Source organism: Condylostylus longicornis, unplaced genomic scaffold (genome assembly GCF_029603195.1).
Source record: "Condylostylus longicornis isolate FDR11 unplaced genomic scaffold, ASM2960319v2 ptg000003l, whole genome shotgun sequence".
NCBI lineage: Eukaryota > Metazoa > Arthropoda > Insecta > Diptera > Dolichopodidae > Condylostylus > Condylostylus longicornis.
The window spans coordinates 610,363-628,869 of record NW_026577972.1 but is presented as its reverse complement, the minus strand read 5'-3'; the positions used below and the strand labels follow the sequence as shown (position 1 = coordinate 628,869).

General features: G+C 27.7%; 1 protein-coding gene across 18 annotated transcripts in view; it reads right to left on the bottom strand.

Moving 5' to 3' along the window:
• Nucleotides 1-18,507, bottom strand: part of LOC129606639 (protein pangolin, isoforms A/H/I/S) — a 220,703-nt gene that overhangs the window by 68,103 nt on the left and 134,093 nt on the right. For all 18 annotated transcript variants that reach the window (XM_055517090.1, XM_055517122.1, XM_055517105.1 and 15 more), the window contains 3 exons: nucleotides 17,877-17,964; nucleotides 15,934-16,005; nucleotides 14,357-14,500 (listed from right to left, as the gene is read on the bottom strand). In XM_055517090.1, coding sequence (XP_055373065.1) covers nucleotides 14,357-14,500; nucleotides 15,934-16,005; nucleotides 17,877-17,964 — 304 coding nt within the window. The remainder of the gene's footprint in view (nucleotides 1-14,356; nucleotides 14,501-15,933; nucleotides 16,006-17,876; nucleotides 17,965-18,507) is intronic.

The following is an 18,507-nucleotide window of genomic DNA, read 5'->3' as shown; positions in this document are numbered from 1 at the left end:
ATTCTGTTCTGTTTTTATACCCGTACGAACGTATGTTCGAAGAATATACTAGATTTGCCTTACCGTTTGCAAAGCTAAGAAATAATGGTTTTAGATATAGACTCAAGTGTAAGTTTTTGATTAGCTTCGAATTCTGTGTCGGTTTAGCTTTAAGTCAAAAACTAATTCAGCTAAGTTCACCAAGTTTTCACAAATGATTTCTTGCAGTAAGTGCCAGAACCCTATTTAAATTGGACATGATTGGAATACTTGTTAGCTTCCATACAACTTTAAAATTTATTTGACTATATTTTAAAAACTATGAAAGTTTTGAAAATGAAATTTCGTACAAGTAAATATATAAGTAGGGCCGATATGTTTGATAAAACTCATTGAAATTTCTTGGCTCCTTCTGGTAGCTATCATGCAACTTCAAAAGCTATTTAGGTATATCTCAGAAACTATAAAATCATGTAAAAAATGTAGTTATAATAGATACAACTCCAAAAGTTATTTGGCATCTCAGAAATTATTGGAATAATAATATAGAAATCCCGTGAAAACAAGTGAATTATTAGGGCTGTTATGTGTGAATCAGCCCTACAACTTCAATAGTAGTTTGGCCATATCTTAGAAAATATTGAAAACACAGTACTGAAATTTTGCATAAATCAATATGATAATACGACAACTTAAAGTCATAATCCGTCCAATAGCCAGCTATGGCATATTTATTCGCACATAGGACAACAAATTCGTATGAATATCCCAGAGTTGACACGGTCAACTCTATTTTTTCTCGTTGCCTTTTACTTTTGTTTTCTTTTCATATTCAGCAGCCAATATACAATCATACTTTATATGCAAAGCAAAAAAACATAAAACACAACAAACAATAAACTTAAAATAATAATAAAATAATCACAATAACAACAATAATAAATAAAATAAAAATAACAATAACGGAACAAAAAACAATTAAAAAATATAATAAATAGCAACAACAACGCAACAGAATAAGAAAAAGTAACAAAACAATTATTATGTGCAATGCAATGATAAATAAAGAAAAAAACAAATAAAAATAAACAAAAAAAACAGAGATAATAATAATATAGATTAAAAAGTAGAAAAAGAGAGAAATAGAGAGAAAAATGTAGAAATAATAAAGAGAACGAAAACAAAGGAAAAGAGAGAGAGAAAGTAAGAGAGAGAATAGAAAAAAAATGAAAAAAAAAGGAAAAAAATTGAATTTTTAAAAAATCATAATCAATTCAAACTAAAATGGAAAAAAGGAAACAGAAAAATTGAAAAAAGAAAACCAAAAACAAAAATACTAACAAGTGGGTTGCACAATATTTAAAATACAATTGTATTTTTCATATTATCAGTCAGCGTTTAGCAAATATCAAAGTAATGGTACCTCCAATTAACGAATCCAACATAATTGAGCTAAAAAATTGGGTTCACAATTGAATGATAATCTAAAAAAGATTTTGAGTAAAAATCCATGAATGTATGATCGAGAATATGAAAAATAATGAATTATCGAGAAAACAAAAAATAATAAAGTTGGCTCAAAGCAATAAGTATTGTAGCACTTTCCCTTCTACAAGTGAAAATACTGCTAAAATATAGTCTATGTATACCAACCACTCTTAAAATTATTCTCATTCACAAACGAAACTATTTCTAGGATTGCATATATTTAGGATGAACGATTTATGCAGTTTTTAAAATAAAGGAAAAATAAATATAAATTGGAGTTAACATAATGGTCGACTTTAAGGGTTAATTGTGCGAGTTAAGAAAAATAATTATATTTTTTAATGTCATGGAATTCACCGTTAACTTTTTGCGTTATAGAAGTTATAGAAGTTTGGTCGGTTTCGCGTAAATCGTATCAAAATTCAAATTTAACAAATTTTAAAAGGCGATAACTTGAGAGGGATTGGAGATGAAGAAAAATTTTCTTCTAACAAAATAAACTATTTATTAGTGTCTAAAAGCCCCTAAAATTTCAAGCTCTTACAGGCTGGGTTCTAGAATAACAACGACGTCAAAAATTTGGAAAAAACGGATTTTAAACAACAGTAAATTTAAACGGCCATTTTGTTTTTCTAAGGTTTAACTATAGTATGCCACGATAGGTAAGCAAGCCACTGTCTTTTTGGGTTTGCAAAATTTGAAAAATGCTTATGGTTTCACTGCAATAAATAGTTAAAAAATGCCATTTTCAGGGTTTTAGAGGGTAAAACTTCTAGAGGGGGGAGATAGGTAAAAACTTTCTTCTACAGAAATAGATTTCTAGTAAACACATATGTACACATAAAATTTCAGCTTTCTATCCTCAAGGGTGTAGAAGTTTTGTAAACATTTCCACGGACGGACGGACAGAGTGAAACTAATAAGCACTTTTTTTCAAAAAATGTTTGGAAAAGTGCCAAAAACAGAGAGAGGGAAAGAGCGCCATAATCTCAATCCAAATAAAATCCTTGAAATGAATTTTAGTAATCCGTCCATTACGCTTTCCATAAAATGATAGATCTGGAGCAGCGTTAATTTCTACAATTCAGGAATTTTTGAGGGCCAATACATTAGCCTCGCAAGGTATTCGAAACACTGCTTAACTAATTAATATTCCTCATGGCAAAATCTATATAATACACAAGTAGTAAATCGTGACTAGTGTCAAATTGTGGATATGATAATCTAGCTTGCAAGTGACCAATATAAAGCAAGACCAAAACTATTGTATCGCGGACAAACCTTAATTTCAATATATATATATATATATATATATATATATATTCATATATATATACATGTATATGTATATTGTATATATATATATACATATATATATAACTTTTAATCTTATACAAACAATTCCTACACATAAAATTATAAGATATGCTGTTCAAACTTCAATTCCGGCTTCGTATGTGTTTATGAAATTTTCTCTAACAAAAATCTAATCTTAAGTTTTTGCCAACATGTAGTAGCCTAATGCATTGGAACATTTCTAAATCCATGTACCAATTTTTTCATGGCAACAATTAATTGTACATAATATGTACTAAAGAAAAATTAACCTCTGCTAACAATATTGAAGAGAAACAAATAAAGAAAGAGAGTAAAAAAGTTAAAAAAGCAAAAAATAATAATTAAGAGTTTATGTATAGTGATTTATTATCCTACACACATTAACAAACTTAATACAAAACAAATCAAAGAAATGAAAAATAAAACATAAAGGAAAAAACATTCACAATTACATTACACATTTTGTAATTAAAACGAGAGTGTTTTCTATTGCTCGCTCTCCCTAGGTATTAAAATGTTTCTATGCTCTCTATTTTCAGCGTGTGTGCGTGTTTTGTTTTACAATAAAATGTTATTTTAATTATTTGTTTGTTTTGTTTTCCTTTTTCTGTTCTAAGAGCGCATATTAGAATTAAATTAATATTTTTCTAGTAATTTAATGCATGGAAAAAGTAGTTAATTAAGTAAGTACATAATATACATACATACTCAAATTTATTATGTAGTACTATTATTGTATAACCCTCAAGTCTCATTCACCTGTAAGTATACCAGTGCTTAACCAAAACGTATGTAACATACAGGAATGCTTTATAAAACAAAAAAAAATTTAACTCCGCAAATTTTCTGAGACAATAGATAGACTGGGGTAATATGAAGCTTTAATCGTACAAAATAAAATAAAAATTAAAGAATAAAAAAAATTTATATAATATGAAATAATAACTCCAACCAGATATCTTTAACGAACTTTTTCACGGGTTCTTAAATCTAGCGGAGCTGACTTAGGTAATTCTATCATCTAGAATTATGTAGAATCCTTTATACAGCGTCATAATTAGTAGGAAATGACAGAAAAAAGGAAGCAATAAACTCACGAAAAAAAGGTAATTTATAATGTTAACTGAGTGTTTTGTTATCCTTTTCATATAAATATATATAGTATATATATATATATATATATATATATTCATATACGTATAAAGAAGTTAAACAGAAAAGAGGAAAAAATAAAAAAAAAATAGAAAGAAGCGAAATATGTAATTGAAATTGAGATTTAAGATGAGAAAATAGTGAAAGTGTACGAAGTTTATCAAGGAAAATGGACTTGAAAATATAGAACGGTATTGAAGGCAGCACTGCCAAACGTACAGTTTTCATAGTACTTTTACCATTTTCATAATACATTTTTAAAACTCTTGAATCCTGAAAAATTTTGACTTGTTTAAATTTTTTAAATCACTTTTTATTAAAATGTACCATTTTTTGAATTTTTCATTATTGATTATTTTCTCAAAAAAAATTTCCTCCTCAAAAGAAATGAACTAGTAAAACAACAAATACGATAAAGATATGTATTCATGATAATTACTGATTACCGACTATGATTGGTGTCAAAACTTTAAATAATGCATATGGTACGATATCTTAGCAAATGGGTAAAACCTTTATTTAAAAATAGATATTGGTACAGTCCAAGAATAGTAAGATTTGGCTAGAACTACGAGACATCTCTACTTGTTCGCATTATTTTTTTGTAGTTGCTGTTTTAAGCCAAATAGGGTCTTTAAATAAAATTCTTCAAAGGCTATATAAGACTTTGAGACTTTGACACTAAATTAATTTTTTGTTTTGAAAGTCGAGTAAAAAATCTTTCAAACTCCGAAATTTTTTTAATCGAATTCCTTTTTTGATTTTTGTACTTTGATCTAAGCTAATGCTGCTTAAAATTTTTGAAAAAATTTCGTTTCGCGGACTGTTGGTAAAACCTTTAAATCTGAACCTTGTTCGTAAAACCTTTAGAGTGCTGAGCTTTAACACCTATTTTTAAACATATTTGTAACACATTTTTGATTCAATGTGTGGAAAATACCAAAAAATATTTAATCTAATATTTATATAAATAACGCTTTGATTTAGTTGAGTAAGTATGGGTAAAATCGGAAAGTAAACGATGCAGCATCGATGTATAATCATCTATAAATTATGTACGAAAATGCATCAATACGGTAATACTTTAAAGTGGTGTCCAAAAATGTTAAAAAAACGCATCGTATGAGTTCCATATTAAATGAGCTGTGCATCATCATTTTTTTTGTGATTTTGTATAGATTTTAAATGAAAGCTGAGAAGTAAATAATTTATTATTTTAACTCAATAACTAATGAAGCTAATTAGTTCTTTACGCACGGTATTAATATTTTTAAATGTTCCATTAAATCTTAATTAGTTCCACAAAATCTCCAAAACTTAGTTGAAATTAAAAAATTTTTTTAATAGATTTTCAGTCGATAATTTCTGAATAAAACAAAAACTTTTTTTGCAATATTTAAAAATTCGTTGGCAATACCTTGACTAACGAAATTATGTATATATACCATATATCTTTTTGTAGTCCAGTTAATCAATTAGTGAGTTAAAGTGTCAAATAACCAAACTTAGGAAAACTCGTCGACGTCAGCAGTTGATTTATATTTGTATAGAATTTTCTTAATAAACGATAATATTGCAATTTTGACATTTTAATTGAATTCGATCGAGTACTCGTATATTGTTAAAAACTTAAAAAATTTATTCAAAGCTATCTGAGTTTAGCGCATTGTAGTGCGGCAGCTGAAAAGGTATTTTATTCTGTGAATTAATTTAAAACTACTTTGAGAAACTTCTTTTATGTTTAAATGGTAAGCAATATTTTAAATTTAAAAGAATTATTTAAAAATATTGATGCAATCAGTTGGGAACCAAGTTGCGATGTTTAAAGTACATTTTTTATCAATACCATTAAGGAAATGAATAAGACAGTAAACATATGATCAAAAAAAAAAGGTCATAATCATTTTTATGAGTTTTTTTTTAATATTTTTAGGTATTTTCTGATCATTATAACTAGAGACCAAACTTTAAAAAAAATATAAGCGCATATGAAGTTTCATGTAAAAAATATTATTTTAGGTTTAAGTTTTTATTGTGATATTTTCAAATTCGAAATTGTTTATAATCTTTATTAAAAGTTTTTGTTTTGTTTTTCCGATTTTTTTTTTGTATTCGTACGATAATAAATTGTTTTTTTTTTTATGAAATTTCGAAAATGGCTTCCTCTTTTGAATATTTCTGGTCCTTGTTCGAAGAATCAAACGACAACCCTGATTAGCGGCTCATCGCACAAAATTATAACAATAGAACATGCATTAAAGTAATAAAATTGCAAACATACATACACATATTTTAAACTTTTTATATTTTGAAATGCCAAGTACTCTCTCTCGCTCTTTCTTTTTCTTAAATAAATAAAGTACAACATAATATGGAAAGAGAGAAGAATTTCGTATAAAGAAAAACAAAATAAAAAAAGCAAAAACATAATATTAAAATTTGATTTAAATTAAATTAAAAGTAAAATTAGAAAAAGAGAGCGCAGGCCTACTCTCTAAGTTGTTATAAAAAAAAATGAGAGAGCCTATATATATCATATTTTTCTTGATTTCGACAGTAACTTAATTGTATCAAAGAACCACATATGTATCAGAAATCCAATGTAGTGTAATTTTTCGACAGAAAAGAAATAATATGTGTTTCTCATTTTTTTACCGACATCTATTGAGCTTAAATGAAACATATATAACAAATAACCAATTTAAATGTTAAATTCTTTAAAAGTAAGTCGTGTACTTTTAAAGAAGGAATGAAAAAATTCCAGCAAAAAAATAGAAAAGGGGGGGGGGGGGGAGGCAGATGTACTCGTTTTCGAACTACAGCCTGTTGAAGAAAAAGGTACCAGATTTTTCCTTTAAATGAATAAATGCTTATAACTTCAGAATCATGTAACATAGAGAAAACATCAGAAGCTTGTATTATAATCGATTTTTCTTTATTCGGCCCTACATGTAATTTGATTTGAGCCATATTTTTCTAGATTACACTCGTCAAAGTCAGAATTTTTGTTTTTTTTTTCGATACGCTACGATGAGATCTTAAAGTTACTTAAGCCAGTTAAACACGTTAAATGTATTTAAAAACAGGAAAAAAATGTATTTTTCAAATATTGACCTTCGTTGAAGTCTGCATCAGAGCTCAACAGATGGCAAAAATGTAAAACTCATAACTAAAAATTTTACACTGAATTGATTGGTCTTTGATTGTATACACAGAATAATGAAAAATTTTGAAAATAATATTATATTTTTCTAAGTTATTAGGTTTCGTTTAAAAACTAAAACTTGGAATTTCTTTAATATAATTTTCTTAAGATTCTTGGATAAAAAAGACTACACAGAGAAGTTCTAAAATTTTCCTTTGAATAATTACTTTAAATATGCATTACCATTATTTAGTAATGAAATGACGTTATGAACTAAATAGAAAAAGTAACATATTTTTTTTCAAGAAATAGAAAGAATTTAACAATGGGTTTTACTAGACTAATAATTCGGTATGAAGTTCGTAATTACTTGAAAGTGTTTTCTGCTGTATAGACATTTAAAAAAATATTCCCGCTAAGCGTAAGATTCTGCGTTGATTTTTATAAATGCCCTTGTCCCTACGCACAATTATCCGACCATGGATTCGGTTAGCTGCTATGCCAGTCAAAAAGATTATTTTAAATATTTAAAAAACTAATAATACTAATGAAAGTCATGTATTCAATCACAGCTCAGGTATGTCTCAGAAGTTCCTATGAAATAGCTTGGCAAGTTTGTACAACTGCCATACAACCCTAAGGATTAATTTTAAATATTTAAAGTAATAAAGCTCCTTATGGTACATGAAAGGTTACAGCTATGTGTTCAATTGCAGTTCAGATATATTTCAGAAGTTTTAGTGATATGTCTTGGCATTTCCGGGTAGCTGGGTAGTTGGGTAGCACCAGGAAATTCGGTAGCGATTGTGATGACACCAGGAAATTCGGTAACAAAGTGCCAAATTATATTTTATACATATCTCAAAAATTTTCTTCAGCTACTTCGCTAAGATTTGATTTTAAAATCAAATTGTCAAGATATATTTACAATTCATGTCTGTAAAGGTTGACTGGAAAATCTTTATTTGTTTTTAAAAGATTCGGACATAAAAGAACGGCAATGCTCAGGCGTTTTCAAACGTATATCTTAATGAAGGCTATGTATGCCTTGAATTTGTCAGCGAAAAGCTTACTATAATAGTCAACTACACGTGTTAGAAATACAAAATTTAATTAATAGATGAATAGAGAAATTTCTCATAACTCTGTGGTCGATGGACCACAGAAATCCGTTGGATTCGCTTAGGAGGCTGGGTGGTGGCTTCACGGCTACCTATACGGAGACACTTGAGCTCATGGTGAAATCGCACTTTCCTGTCTCCAAGCCTCTAGACGATCGTGACCGCACTTACAAGGTTGCAAAGACTATTTTCACCGAAGGGAGGGTAGACTGGACAATTAATTCGCTTGGCCCCTACAAGAGTCCCGGTGATCTGGAGGTGTACCCAGCATTCCTGCAAAGGGCGCTGGGTTATCACGTAGAGTACGTTCCGACTATTTGGAGGCACGAAAAAGTTGTTTTGACAGTACCAGTTTTGGGGTCACTGAGCAAAAAACAAAAGCTAAAGACTACGTTGAAATACTAAAATTGCAAGAAGAATTAATCCTTGTAATTTAACAAGAGTTTCGTACGATTTTCACCGAAATTTCAACAACATTATAATATATAATGACCACCACGAAGCTTAAATGCAAAAATTAATAATGTAAAAGCAATTTTATGTACAGTGATCCCTCCTATATCGTAAATTTTGGGACCAAAAATTTTTTTCCGCTAAGTGAAATTACGTTAAAAGTAGTTTAAAAAAAAACCCTAAAATTAAATAAAAATGTAGCATTTTACCATGTAAGTAAGGTGTTTTATTAGATAAAACAAGTTTTCCTGGTAAAAAATAGCATGACTGTATATAAATATTTATGTATATTACAATATCTCTGTCGATACGTTAGTATTTTGTAATTATTTAACACCTAAAACCAACTACCGCCTTAATTACACAAATTAATAACTTTTTTCTCTAAAATCAAAATTAAAATGACAGTTTATTTTTTAATGAAATGTATTGCCGTTGTTTAAAAAACAAAATTATATATAGTAAGTGAGCTATTTTTAACGTCAAAAAAAATGTTTCGTTAAGCGACGTAAATAAAACGTTAAGTGAAGAAATGATATGAAAAAATAAAACTACGTTAAGTGAAATAACGTAGTAGGGGAACGTTATAGGAGGGTTACCTGTATACAGCTACTTCCGAAGTGTAAAAAAGTAAGGGTACTTCTAGAAGGGATAGAAATTAGGACAAAAGACATTAGATAGGCTATTGCAAGTAGGGTCCCAGAAAAAGCAAGAACAGACCCATCCCCTCCCTTCAACCCCCCCCCCCCCCCAAGATGCGTTGTGACAACTTTTTACAAGGTGATATTACATCTTATAGGGTAATTTTTATTTACTTTTGATAGAAGTATAAATATTATATGCAAATAAATTTTTGGAGGTGTGAGTTATGACAAGAAGTGAACACTTCCTTAAGAAAAATTTTAAGGTTAATGAAATCTATATTGTTTTATAATAAGTATAATTTTATAATTCTTTTCGCGATTTGTTGCAAGGTATATTAGTAAGTTAAAAATAAACGTACATTAAATTTCTTGACAATGCATTTTTATTACAAATTTAATAAGAAATGTTATTTTATTACATTAAACTTTTACAAAAAGGGTATTTTCAAAAAAAAAAATATATTTAGGGACAGCAACTTGCTGATATTGATTTTTAAGGGTAAAGCTTTTTAATTTTCATTATAAATAAAAACAAAAAAAAATTAAATTATTAATAAAAAAAAAATTCATCTGAAAAGTCGAATTTTTAAGGGTTCGCACCTGAGGCTTTTTGCATAGAAATCGTATGCCATTTAACTATATATTATTATTATTACCTAATAATACTTTCACGCATTTTATTCGCAAGCGTTATAGAATCCAAATACATGGTATGTACGTGGATTTTAATTAGTAGCGAATTATTTTATGCGTATACAGTAATTAATCGCTTAAAGTGCTTTTTGTTAACGGTAATTTATGATTTTAAGCGACATAACTCAAAGCGAGGTTCTAAAACAAATCACCAAAAAATATTAGATGTTAAATGGAGCTAATCATTGGTTTAATTATGGACTTTTTTGTAATTATTTTTAAGAGCTAATAAACATATCTATTTGTATGTTGTAATGGTGTGTTTCTGAAAAAAAAATTTTAACTTAAAATACCTCACACCCAGAATGGAACATAATTTCTAAACTACATACACAATACTTGCAAGGCTTGCGACACATGACTTTAAAACAACCGCAATTGAAGCTTTGAGCCACCTCACACAAATTAAGGATTACTGATATTAAATGGGCTCAGTTGCAGGAGTTGAAATATGTAAAACCAAAAGATTACCACTTATTTTACGACACTTTGTCACATTAATTTTTTATTTTAATAATTAGTTTGGGGTACTTGGTCACGAAGAACAATGTTTATGAATTAGTTTCTGTTTGCAAATAAAATTAATATATTATAATTAAATCATTTGAATTACATCGTTTCAAAATTTTATTTATTCCTACGTCAAAATAAATTCTTAATCATTTAATGTGTGCAAATAAGATGGCAAAAAGTAATCAACAAGCAATTACGATTTCGTGAAAAAAAAAATAAAATATTAATGAATTTCAATTAAGTGTAGAACAATCATACCATTAAAAGAAAATAAATTGAATTACATCGAAATTTACGCTTAATCTACGTTATCTATACAGTGTTTTATGTCTCCCGAACATTTTATGAAATCACAGTTTTACCAACGATATGAACGTTTTCTTTTCTAACGAAAAACTTTGCACTGGATTATATAGTATGTGTATTACATTACTCAAATGATTTTTCCGGTCTGATAATGTAAAAAAATGTATATACATATATAATTATAAAATCGAGAAACTTACCAAAAAACAGCACAACCGCTGCATAGGCTTAAAAATTTTTTAATATAAAAACAAGTAAAAACGTTCCATTCGGTATAAACCGACTGAAAAATACCCTGCACTTTGACAATCTGAGTTTAAAAATTTGTTTTTGAAATATTTAGCAATAACTTTGATTACTAAATGGCAACCACTAATTGAACCTGTCGAACCACGCAATAGAAACTTCACGAATATGATGTCTTACCTATAAGTGGGCACACGATGTCCTAGTTTCATGAATCTAACTTTAATATTTTTCCAAGTATTTAAAATTAACTTTCGGAGTTATATGGCAGCTACACGATTGACAGGTTCGTCATTTTACCAAACCTTCGGAAATATACCTGACTTGAATTGGACACACGACTGCCGAGTTTCTAGCTCTAATATTTTTCCAAATATTTAAAATTAGCTATCAGAGTTGTATGGCAGCGACCCGAATCTGTCAAGCAGTTCCACCAAAACCTCAGAAATATATCTGACCTAAAATTGGACACACCAATGCCGATTTTCACGAATCTAGCTTTATGATTTATCAAAATATTTAAAATTAAATTTCGGAGATGTATAGCAGCTACCCGAACCTGTCAAGTAATTGCACCAAAACTTCGGAAATATATATGGTCTAAAATTGGACATACGACTGCCGAATTTCATGTATCTAACTTTATTATTTTTCCAAATATTCAAATTAATCTTCAGAGTTGTACAGCAGCTACCCGAACCAGTGCAGCCATTCCATTAAAATTTTCAGAACATATGTCAAGTGTAATTGGACACATCTTTGCAAAATTTGATATTAGTATCTCTATTACTTTTTGAAATATTTAAAAAAACCTCTTTGAGTTGTATGGCAGCTACCCGAACCCGTTGTCCGAATTGGTCCAATTACAATAGCAGCCGTTGTAGGCACAAAAGAAAAAACTTGTGAAAGTTTAGTGTCGATTGCATTATTTGTTTTTGAGTTATCATGCGATCAGACGAACAGACGGGCGGACGGACATGTCTAAATCGACGCAGAATTTTACGCTGAGCAAGAATAGATATATATGTTCATACCGGAGACGATTCCTTCAAGTGGTTACAAACTATTTCAAGGATTACATACATTTAGGATGTGTGATTTATGCAGTCTGACATAAAGCAAAAAGAAGTTTAAGGGCTGATTGCGTGAATAAATATATTTTTTAATTTTAATTTTAAAGACGGGTTTTATCTCGCTCAAATCAAATTGATCAAATGCGATACTGAAAATAAAGAGCAATCGACCGCCGATGTTTACTCTATATAGTATAATTTCAAAGTTATAAGCATTTATTTATATGCAGGAAATAAAGTTTTTTTTTTTTTTTAAATCGGGCTCTAACTCGAAAACGACTATATCTGCACACCCCTAACTTACACAGCTTTTTACTGTAAATTGGTCAAAGGTCACCCCTAAAATTATTTGTCACCTTATGCGAAACACCCTTTATATGTAATTTTTTCAACTAAACAGGGATAAAAGATAATCCTAAATACATATATGATATGAAGTTATCCATAATACGAGTCCATACATGTGTATATGTATACAGAATTCTAAATTGAAGTTAAAATTCTCGGAGGCTGAATTCTTGACAGTTTTTTATGGAAAAAAAAATTTTAAAATCAAATGCTGGAAAATTTCTATCAGAAAATCTTCTTTTTTTCTCAATTTTCTCAATAGACAACCTAGTAGACTTAACACGCAAAAAAATAAAATTTAAAAACCATTTATATAAAGAAAAAAATAAAGGAAAAAATTCAATTTTACTTTTTCAATATTCTTCCTAATTTGCTGCACATCTCATAATATAATAATTTACAGTTGCATAATATGACTTATGAGAATAGGCATTGTGATTAGTCAGTGGTGTACAAAATACATATTTGACAATTTAATTATCGATAAACAGATTTCTCTTGAAAAAAGAAAATTAAAGATACGCATTTTTTGAATCATATAAAAAAAATTTACGTAACTAAATACATATGTACCCAATACGTACATATATAACAAAAAATATGTCTCCTACAAGAAGAACCAAATGAAGGGTGACAAAAAAATTTCTTACATGGAAAATCAAATCGAGAAAAATTCTTTTAAAACCCATAAAAATAATCTAATTTTGCAAAAAAATATTCTAAAACGGCAACTGTGCCACTTACTTCATTATAAAACAAACGAATAACGTTGATTTCAAACTTACCGTTTTCGCACATAATAAATAAATTTACGATATTGTTATATTCTTATATTTTGTTTTTTTTTTTTCTTTCAAATTTTCATTTAGTAAAAATTCTTAACACATGAAAATAGTATTCAGTGCACCATCTTGTGATTAATAGAATTATTTAAAAAAAAAGAAAACAGTTCTTAATCTTTTTAGTAGGAACACCAACCTTTTTTTCAAAGAAAATTAAAGATTTTCAATTTTTTTGTGTTAATTTTGACATTTAAGCTGTTAAGAGAATAAGCATACAAAACATAGAGTTGCTATGTAAGTGGATGCTTATTTATTTTTCGACGTACGTTTATATATATATATATATTTTGAGACATATATATGGTTATAGATATAGAGCTTATTATTCACTTTTAATGTATATAACATCCAGTTACATTAATGCCCTACTAATATACTTTGCTTGCCATGCGAGGAACTACTTTACATATAGGTTTTGATTTTTGTAAAATAAATTTAGAAAGACTGTTCTCTTAGAATGATCGGCTATAAATATATTGTTCACTAATTGATTTTGGAGAACGAATATTTTAAACCGACCTTTTGCTGCCTTTTTCTATATATCTGTTTTATAGAAAGGAAATTCGAAAATACTTTCTTTAACACTATATTTTGAAGGAAAATTTTTCGAATTTAAATGAAATATTTATACAACTAGGTTAAGTTTTTTTGCTCTGATTTTGATAGTTAATGTAAAAATATTCTTAAATATTTTATATATATATGGACTCTATATATGTATGTATATCTAATAAAATGATATTTACAACCACAGATTATTAACTAAGTAATTGTGGATTAGTTAAACTCTATGACGCTATGAAACTAGTGCATGAGAAAATCATGCACTAGCCCTATGCTCCTTCTAGGAGTGAAGAAGGAAAAAAAAAAAAAAAAAAATTGTGGATTTATATAATACGTTTGTTCAATCATTCATTTGTGGACTATTTATGTATACAGAATATATGTAATATATTTCGTTTATGTTTTCAGTGTAAATTAAATTTATTAAAAAAAAAAAAAAAGAAAAACTTACCGGCCGTATCGATGATTTGATTCTTGACCACTAATATCCTGTTTCGGACCAGGCGTCACTATCGCCGGATGCGAATTAAGAACATGATGAGGAGATGTATGTACTGAAGGCAATATATTGGGTGAAAAACGAAACGAAAAATCACTGTGGTTGGTTTTTGTTTTTTTTGTTTTTTTGTTTTTTTTTTGGAAGAGGATTAAAAGAGAAGAAAAAATTATATATATATAAAAATTATAATTTATATATAAATATATATATATAATATATATATATATGTATATATATACATGTATACATATTGACATAATATATATATATATATACATATTTATTTATTTATATATACATACATATATTATACATATTTATATATATATCACATATATTTATATATATATGCATTTATACGTATACACAGAAGAAAGCGCAAATAACCAGTAAGAAAACATGATGTTTTTATTTTGCTGCCACCTATTTAAATATTTCCGAATTAATTTTTACGGGTTTTTACAGCATTTTTAAAAAACTATTAATTTTAGATAAAGTTTTTGAGGTTCAGAGAACGAGACAAAAATTATCAAATTAAAAAAAAATTTTCTTTAACAAAATGTCGAGTTTTCCATAACATAGGGCATATTTTTATACTTAAAAAGTATGAAACATAGAATTTTTGTGCTATATAACTAAAACATCATTAATATTATTATTTGTAGCAGAGAATCATTCCCAGTGTATCAAAAATATAAGTCTTGGAATTGATGTTAAGTCATAAATTTCAAGGTATGGTGCTTCGTGTAACGTAATCAATATTTATGTACGGTACCAACGCAAATTTTAGTTTTATTTCCATTTTGCTATATAGAAAGTGATACAAAACGATATACAAATATGTATATATACCATTGGTTGGAAGACCAAATATTTAGGGTTTTTAAAGTTATAGCAATTTTACCGAATTTTCATTGGTTTTTTTTAAAGATTTTCTAACATTTGAGTACTTAAATTAAAGCTTAAGCAGCTGGGCAAAATTCTGTAACAAAAATTTAGTTTTAGTTAAAGTTTAACACATAACGTTCGAAAATATCGAGTAAAAAAAAATAAAAAAAAGGGAAAATTCTATTTGTTTTGCTAAATTCGGAATTCTGGGTAAAATATAAAATCAAGTAAAATTTGATTTTGAGGGCTTTACTAAGTCTTTTAAAAACTAGTTGTTTGAAGCCCCTATCTTTTTCGGAACGGCGGTTAAACAAAGAAAGTTGGACAAGTAGAAATTTCATGAAAATTCGTTAAAATCGTTTTAACTCGTATGTTATTAGTAAAGTATGTAATTTTAATAAAAAAATTCTTATATTGTATATGTTAAATACAAATTAATATGATATGGTTAGCATGATTATTAAAAAAAAATCAAAAAATATGAGTTTAAGCGCGCAATCTCTACTGTATACACATATATAAATAAATATATTAGAATATATATATATATTTTTATACATATATATACATATATATGCATACATATATAGACAAAATAAAAAAATAACAAAAAGAAAATATTGTATACACATAATATATACCTTGTATTAATTGGTAATGAAGAAGGATACGGATTACTAAACCTAGACGCTGAATACACAGATGGCGTATGCCTGAAAATTTTATTAGGAAAAAGAAATTAAAAAATATGAAAAGCAAAATGAGAGAGAGAGAAAGAAAAAGAGAGAGAAATAAAAATAAAACTTCATTATTTCTTTCATAGTTTAACGTTAATTTTTTTTTTGTAATTATTTTAATAATATTAAAATATTGCCACAAAAAAAATGGGGTATTTCAAAAGTCAAATAAATAATTTTCTAAAACAGGCTAACTCTAGGCCATTAATTACCCACGAATTTAAATTAATCGCACTATAACAACAAGAACAAAAAAACTTCCGCAGCAAAGAATTTAATATCCCAACATTATACACCTTGAGAGACTGTAGTAGAAGAAAGTTCTATAAAAGCCACCCACTAGCGTTTCTATATTCCACCTACAATTTATTAAATAATAGCTGCTACAGCTTGGCTTCACACTTCACATTAAGCTTTCATTAAAGGTCAATAATAAAAGTTTAGAAATTTATCTTTAAATTATTTGCCATTATTGCATTTCTTGAATGTACGCATTTTTTCCAAGAATAGTATTTATTAAAACTCTGGGAATTGTTTAAACTATTTCTCTCTCATCTCTCTTTTCTTTACACTCTCTATAATGTAAATACGGATTTTCCAAAATTATATTGATATAAAATTGCAGTAAAAACTGTATATGAATTGTTTACACAATTCAACAATTATTACAAATTATAAAGCTGAATTGTGTATTAACGTATACCGTCTACACATCTACGTAGAATTACTGCAATTTCTAATTTCAATAAAAGTTATTTTCTAATGTTAATATTGTATAATCTATTTCATTATATTACTTATACATATTTACATTATGCAATGGAATTTCCTTTTATTCCACATTTTTATTAATTTAATTAAATCTAATTTTGTTTTTTTGTTTTTGATAAAATGAAATTTATTTTAATACACGTTTTTTGTATTTACATAAACAAAATACGGGAGAAAATAAACCTAATTAATAAATAAATGGAGAATGGAATTTTAAAGAAATTCTAATTCATATTCCTATATTAAATAAAATATAATATTTAAATTCTATACTAAAATAAAACTACTATTAAATTAAACGAGAAAAAATAGAGTTGACCTTGTCAACTCTGTGATACCCGTACGAATTGGTTATCCTATGTGCGAATAAATAAGCCATAACTGGCTATGGAACAGACAATGACTTTAAGTTGCCGTATTACCATATTAATTTATGCAAAATTTCAGTACTGTGTTTTTCAAAATACTGTGTGTGCCAAACTACTATTGAAGTTGTACGGCAGCTACCAGAAAGACCTAAGATATTTTAACGAATTTTTTCAAACACCTGCTAATTTATTCGCTTGTGTAAAATTTCAATACAATAGCTTTTATAGTTTCTGAGATATAGTCAAACAACTTTTGAAGTTGTGTGGCAGGTACCAGAAGGAGCCAAGTAATTTCAACGACTTTTATCAGACATATTCACCCTGCTAACATATTTGTTTGTGTGAAATTTCAATACCACAGCTTTTATAGTTTCTGAGATATAGTCAAATAAATTTTGAAGTTGTATGGCAGCTACCCGAACCAGTTCCCCGATCATGTCCAATTTAAATAGGGTTCTGGCACTTACCACAATTAATCATTTGTGAAAATTTGGTGAACTTAGCTCAATTAGTTTTTGAGTTATCGTTGGGACGGACGGACGGACGGACAGACAAAGCTAAATCAACTCAGAATTCGACGCTGATCAAAAACATAAACTTGAGTATATATCTAAGACCGTTATTTCTCAACGTTACAAACGGTAAGGCAAATTTAGTACACCCTTCGAACATACGTTCGTACGGGTATAAAAATAATTTTTAACTTACCAGGATGCCACCTGTGACATATCGGGACTTAACATTGGATAAGGATACTGACTAGCTGGAAAAGGATAAATCGCTGGCCTTGTAATACCTGAAATAAATAATAGAAACTTTTTTTTATCAATAAATTGTTTAAATAAAAATTAATATTTAATAATTCAAATAATTTGATCAAAACAGCACATATTTCGAATTTAAAAAATTAATAAAAAATTCTCAAAAAATACAATTCAATAAAATTTTAATTTGAAGATAACAAGATAGTAATAATGATTAAGTCTTTTATTATTTTCGAAATTCAAACAAAATTTTTTTTTGAGTAATCTGTAAAGCTTCTTCTGAAAACGCAATTCTAATTTAGTATTAAATTGCAACGTCTAAATATGTTTATTAAGAAGTGCTTAAACTATAAAATAAAATGATTTTAAAATTAATGAATGAATTACCAATTTATTTCTCTAATAAGCAATAAACATTAACTATGGATGCAGGTTTATACCCACGCTTAAAATATATAAGACAAATCATGACAAAGATGGTCAACCTGTAAATTAATACGTGGAATAACTTTTAAAATGTAAAAGGGGTAAATTTAAAAAAATTCGAAAAAAATAATTCATGCAGCATGTTGTAA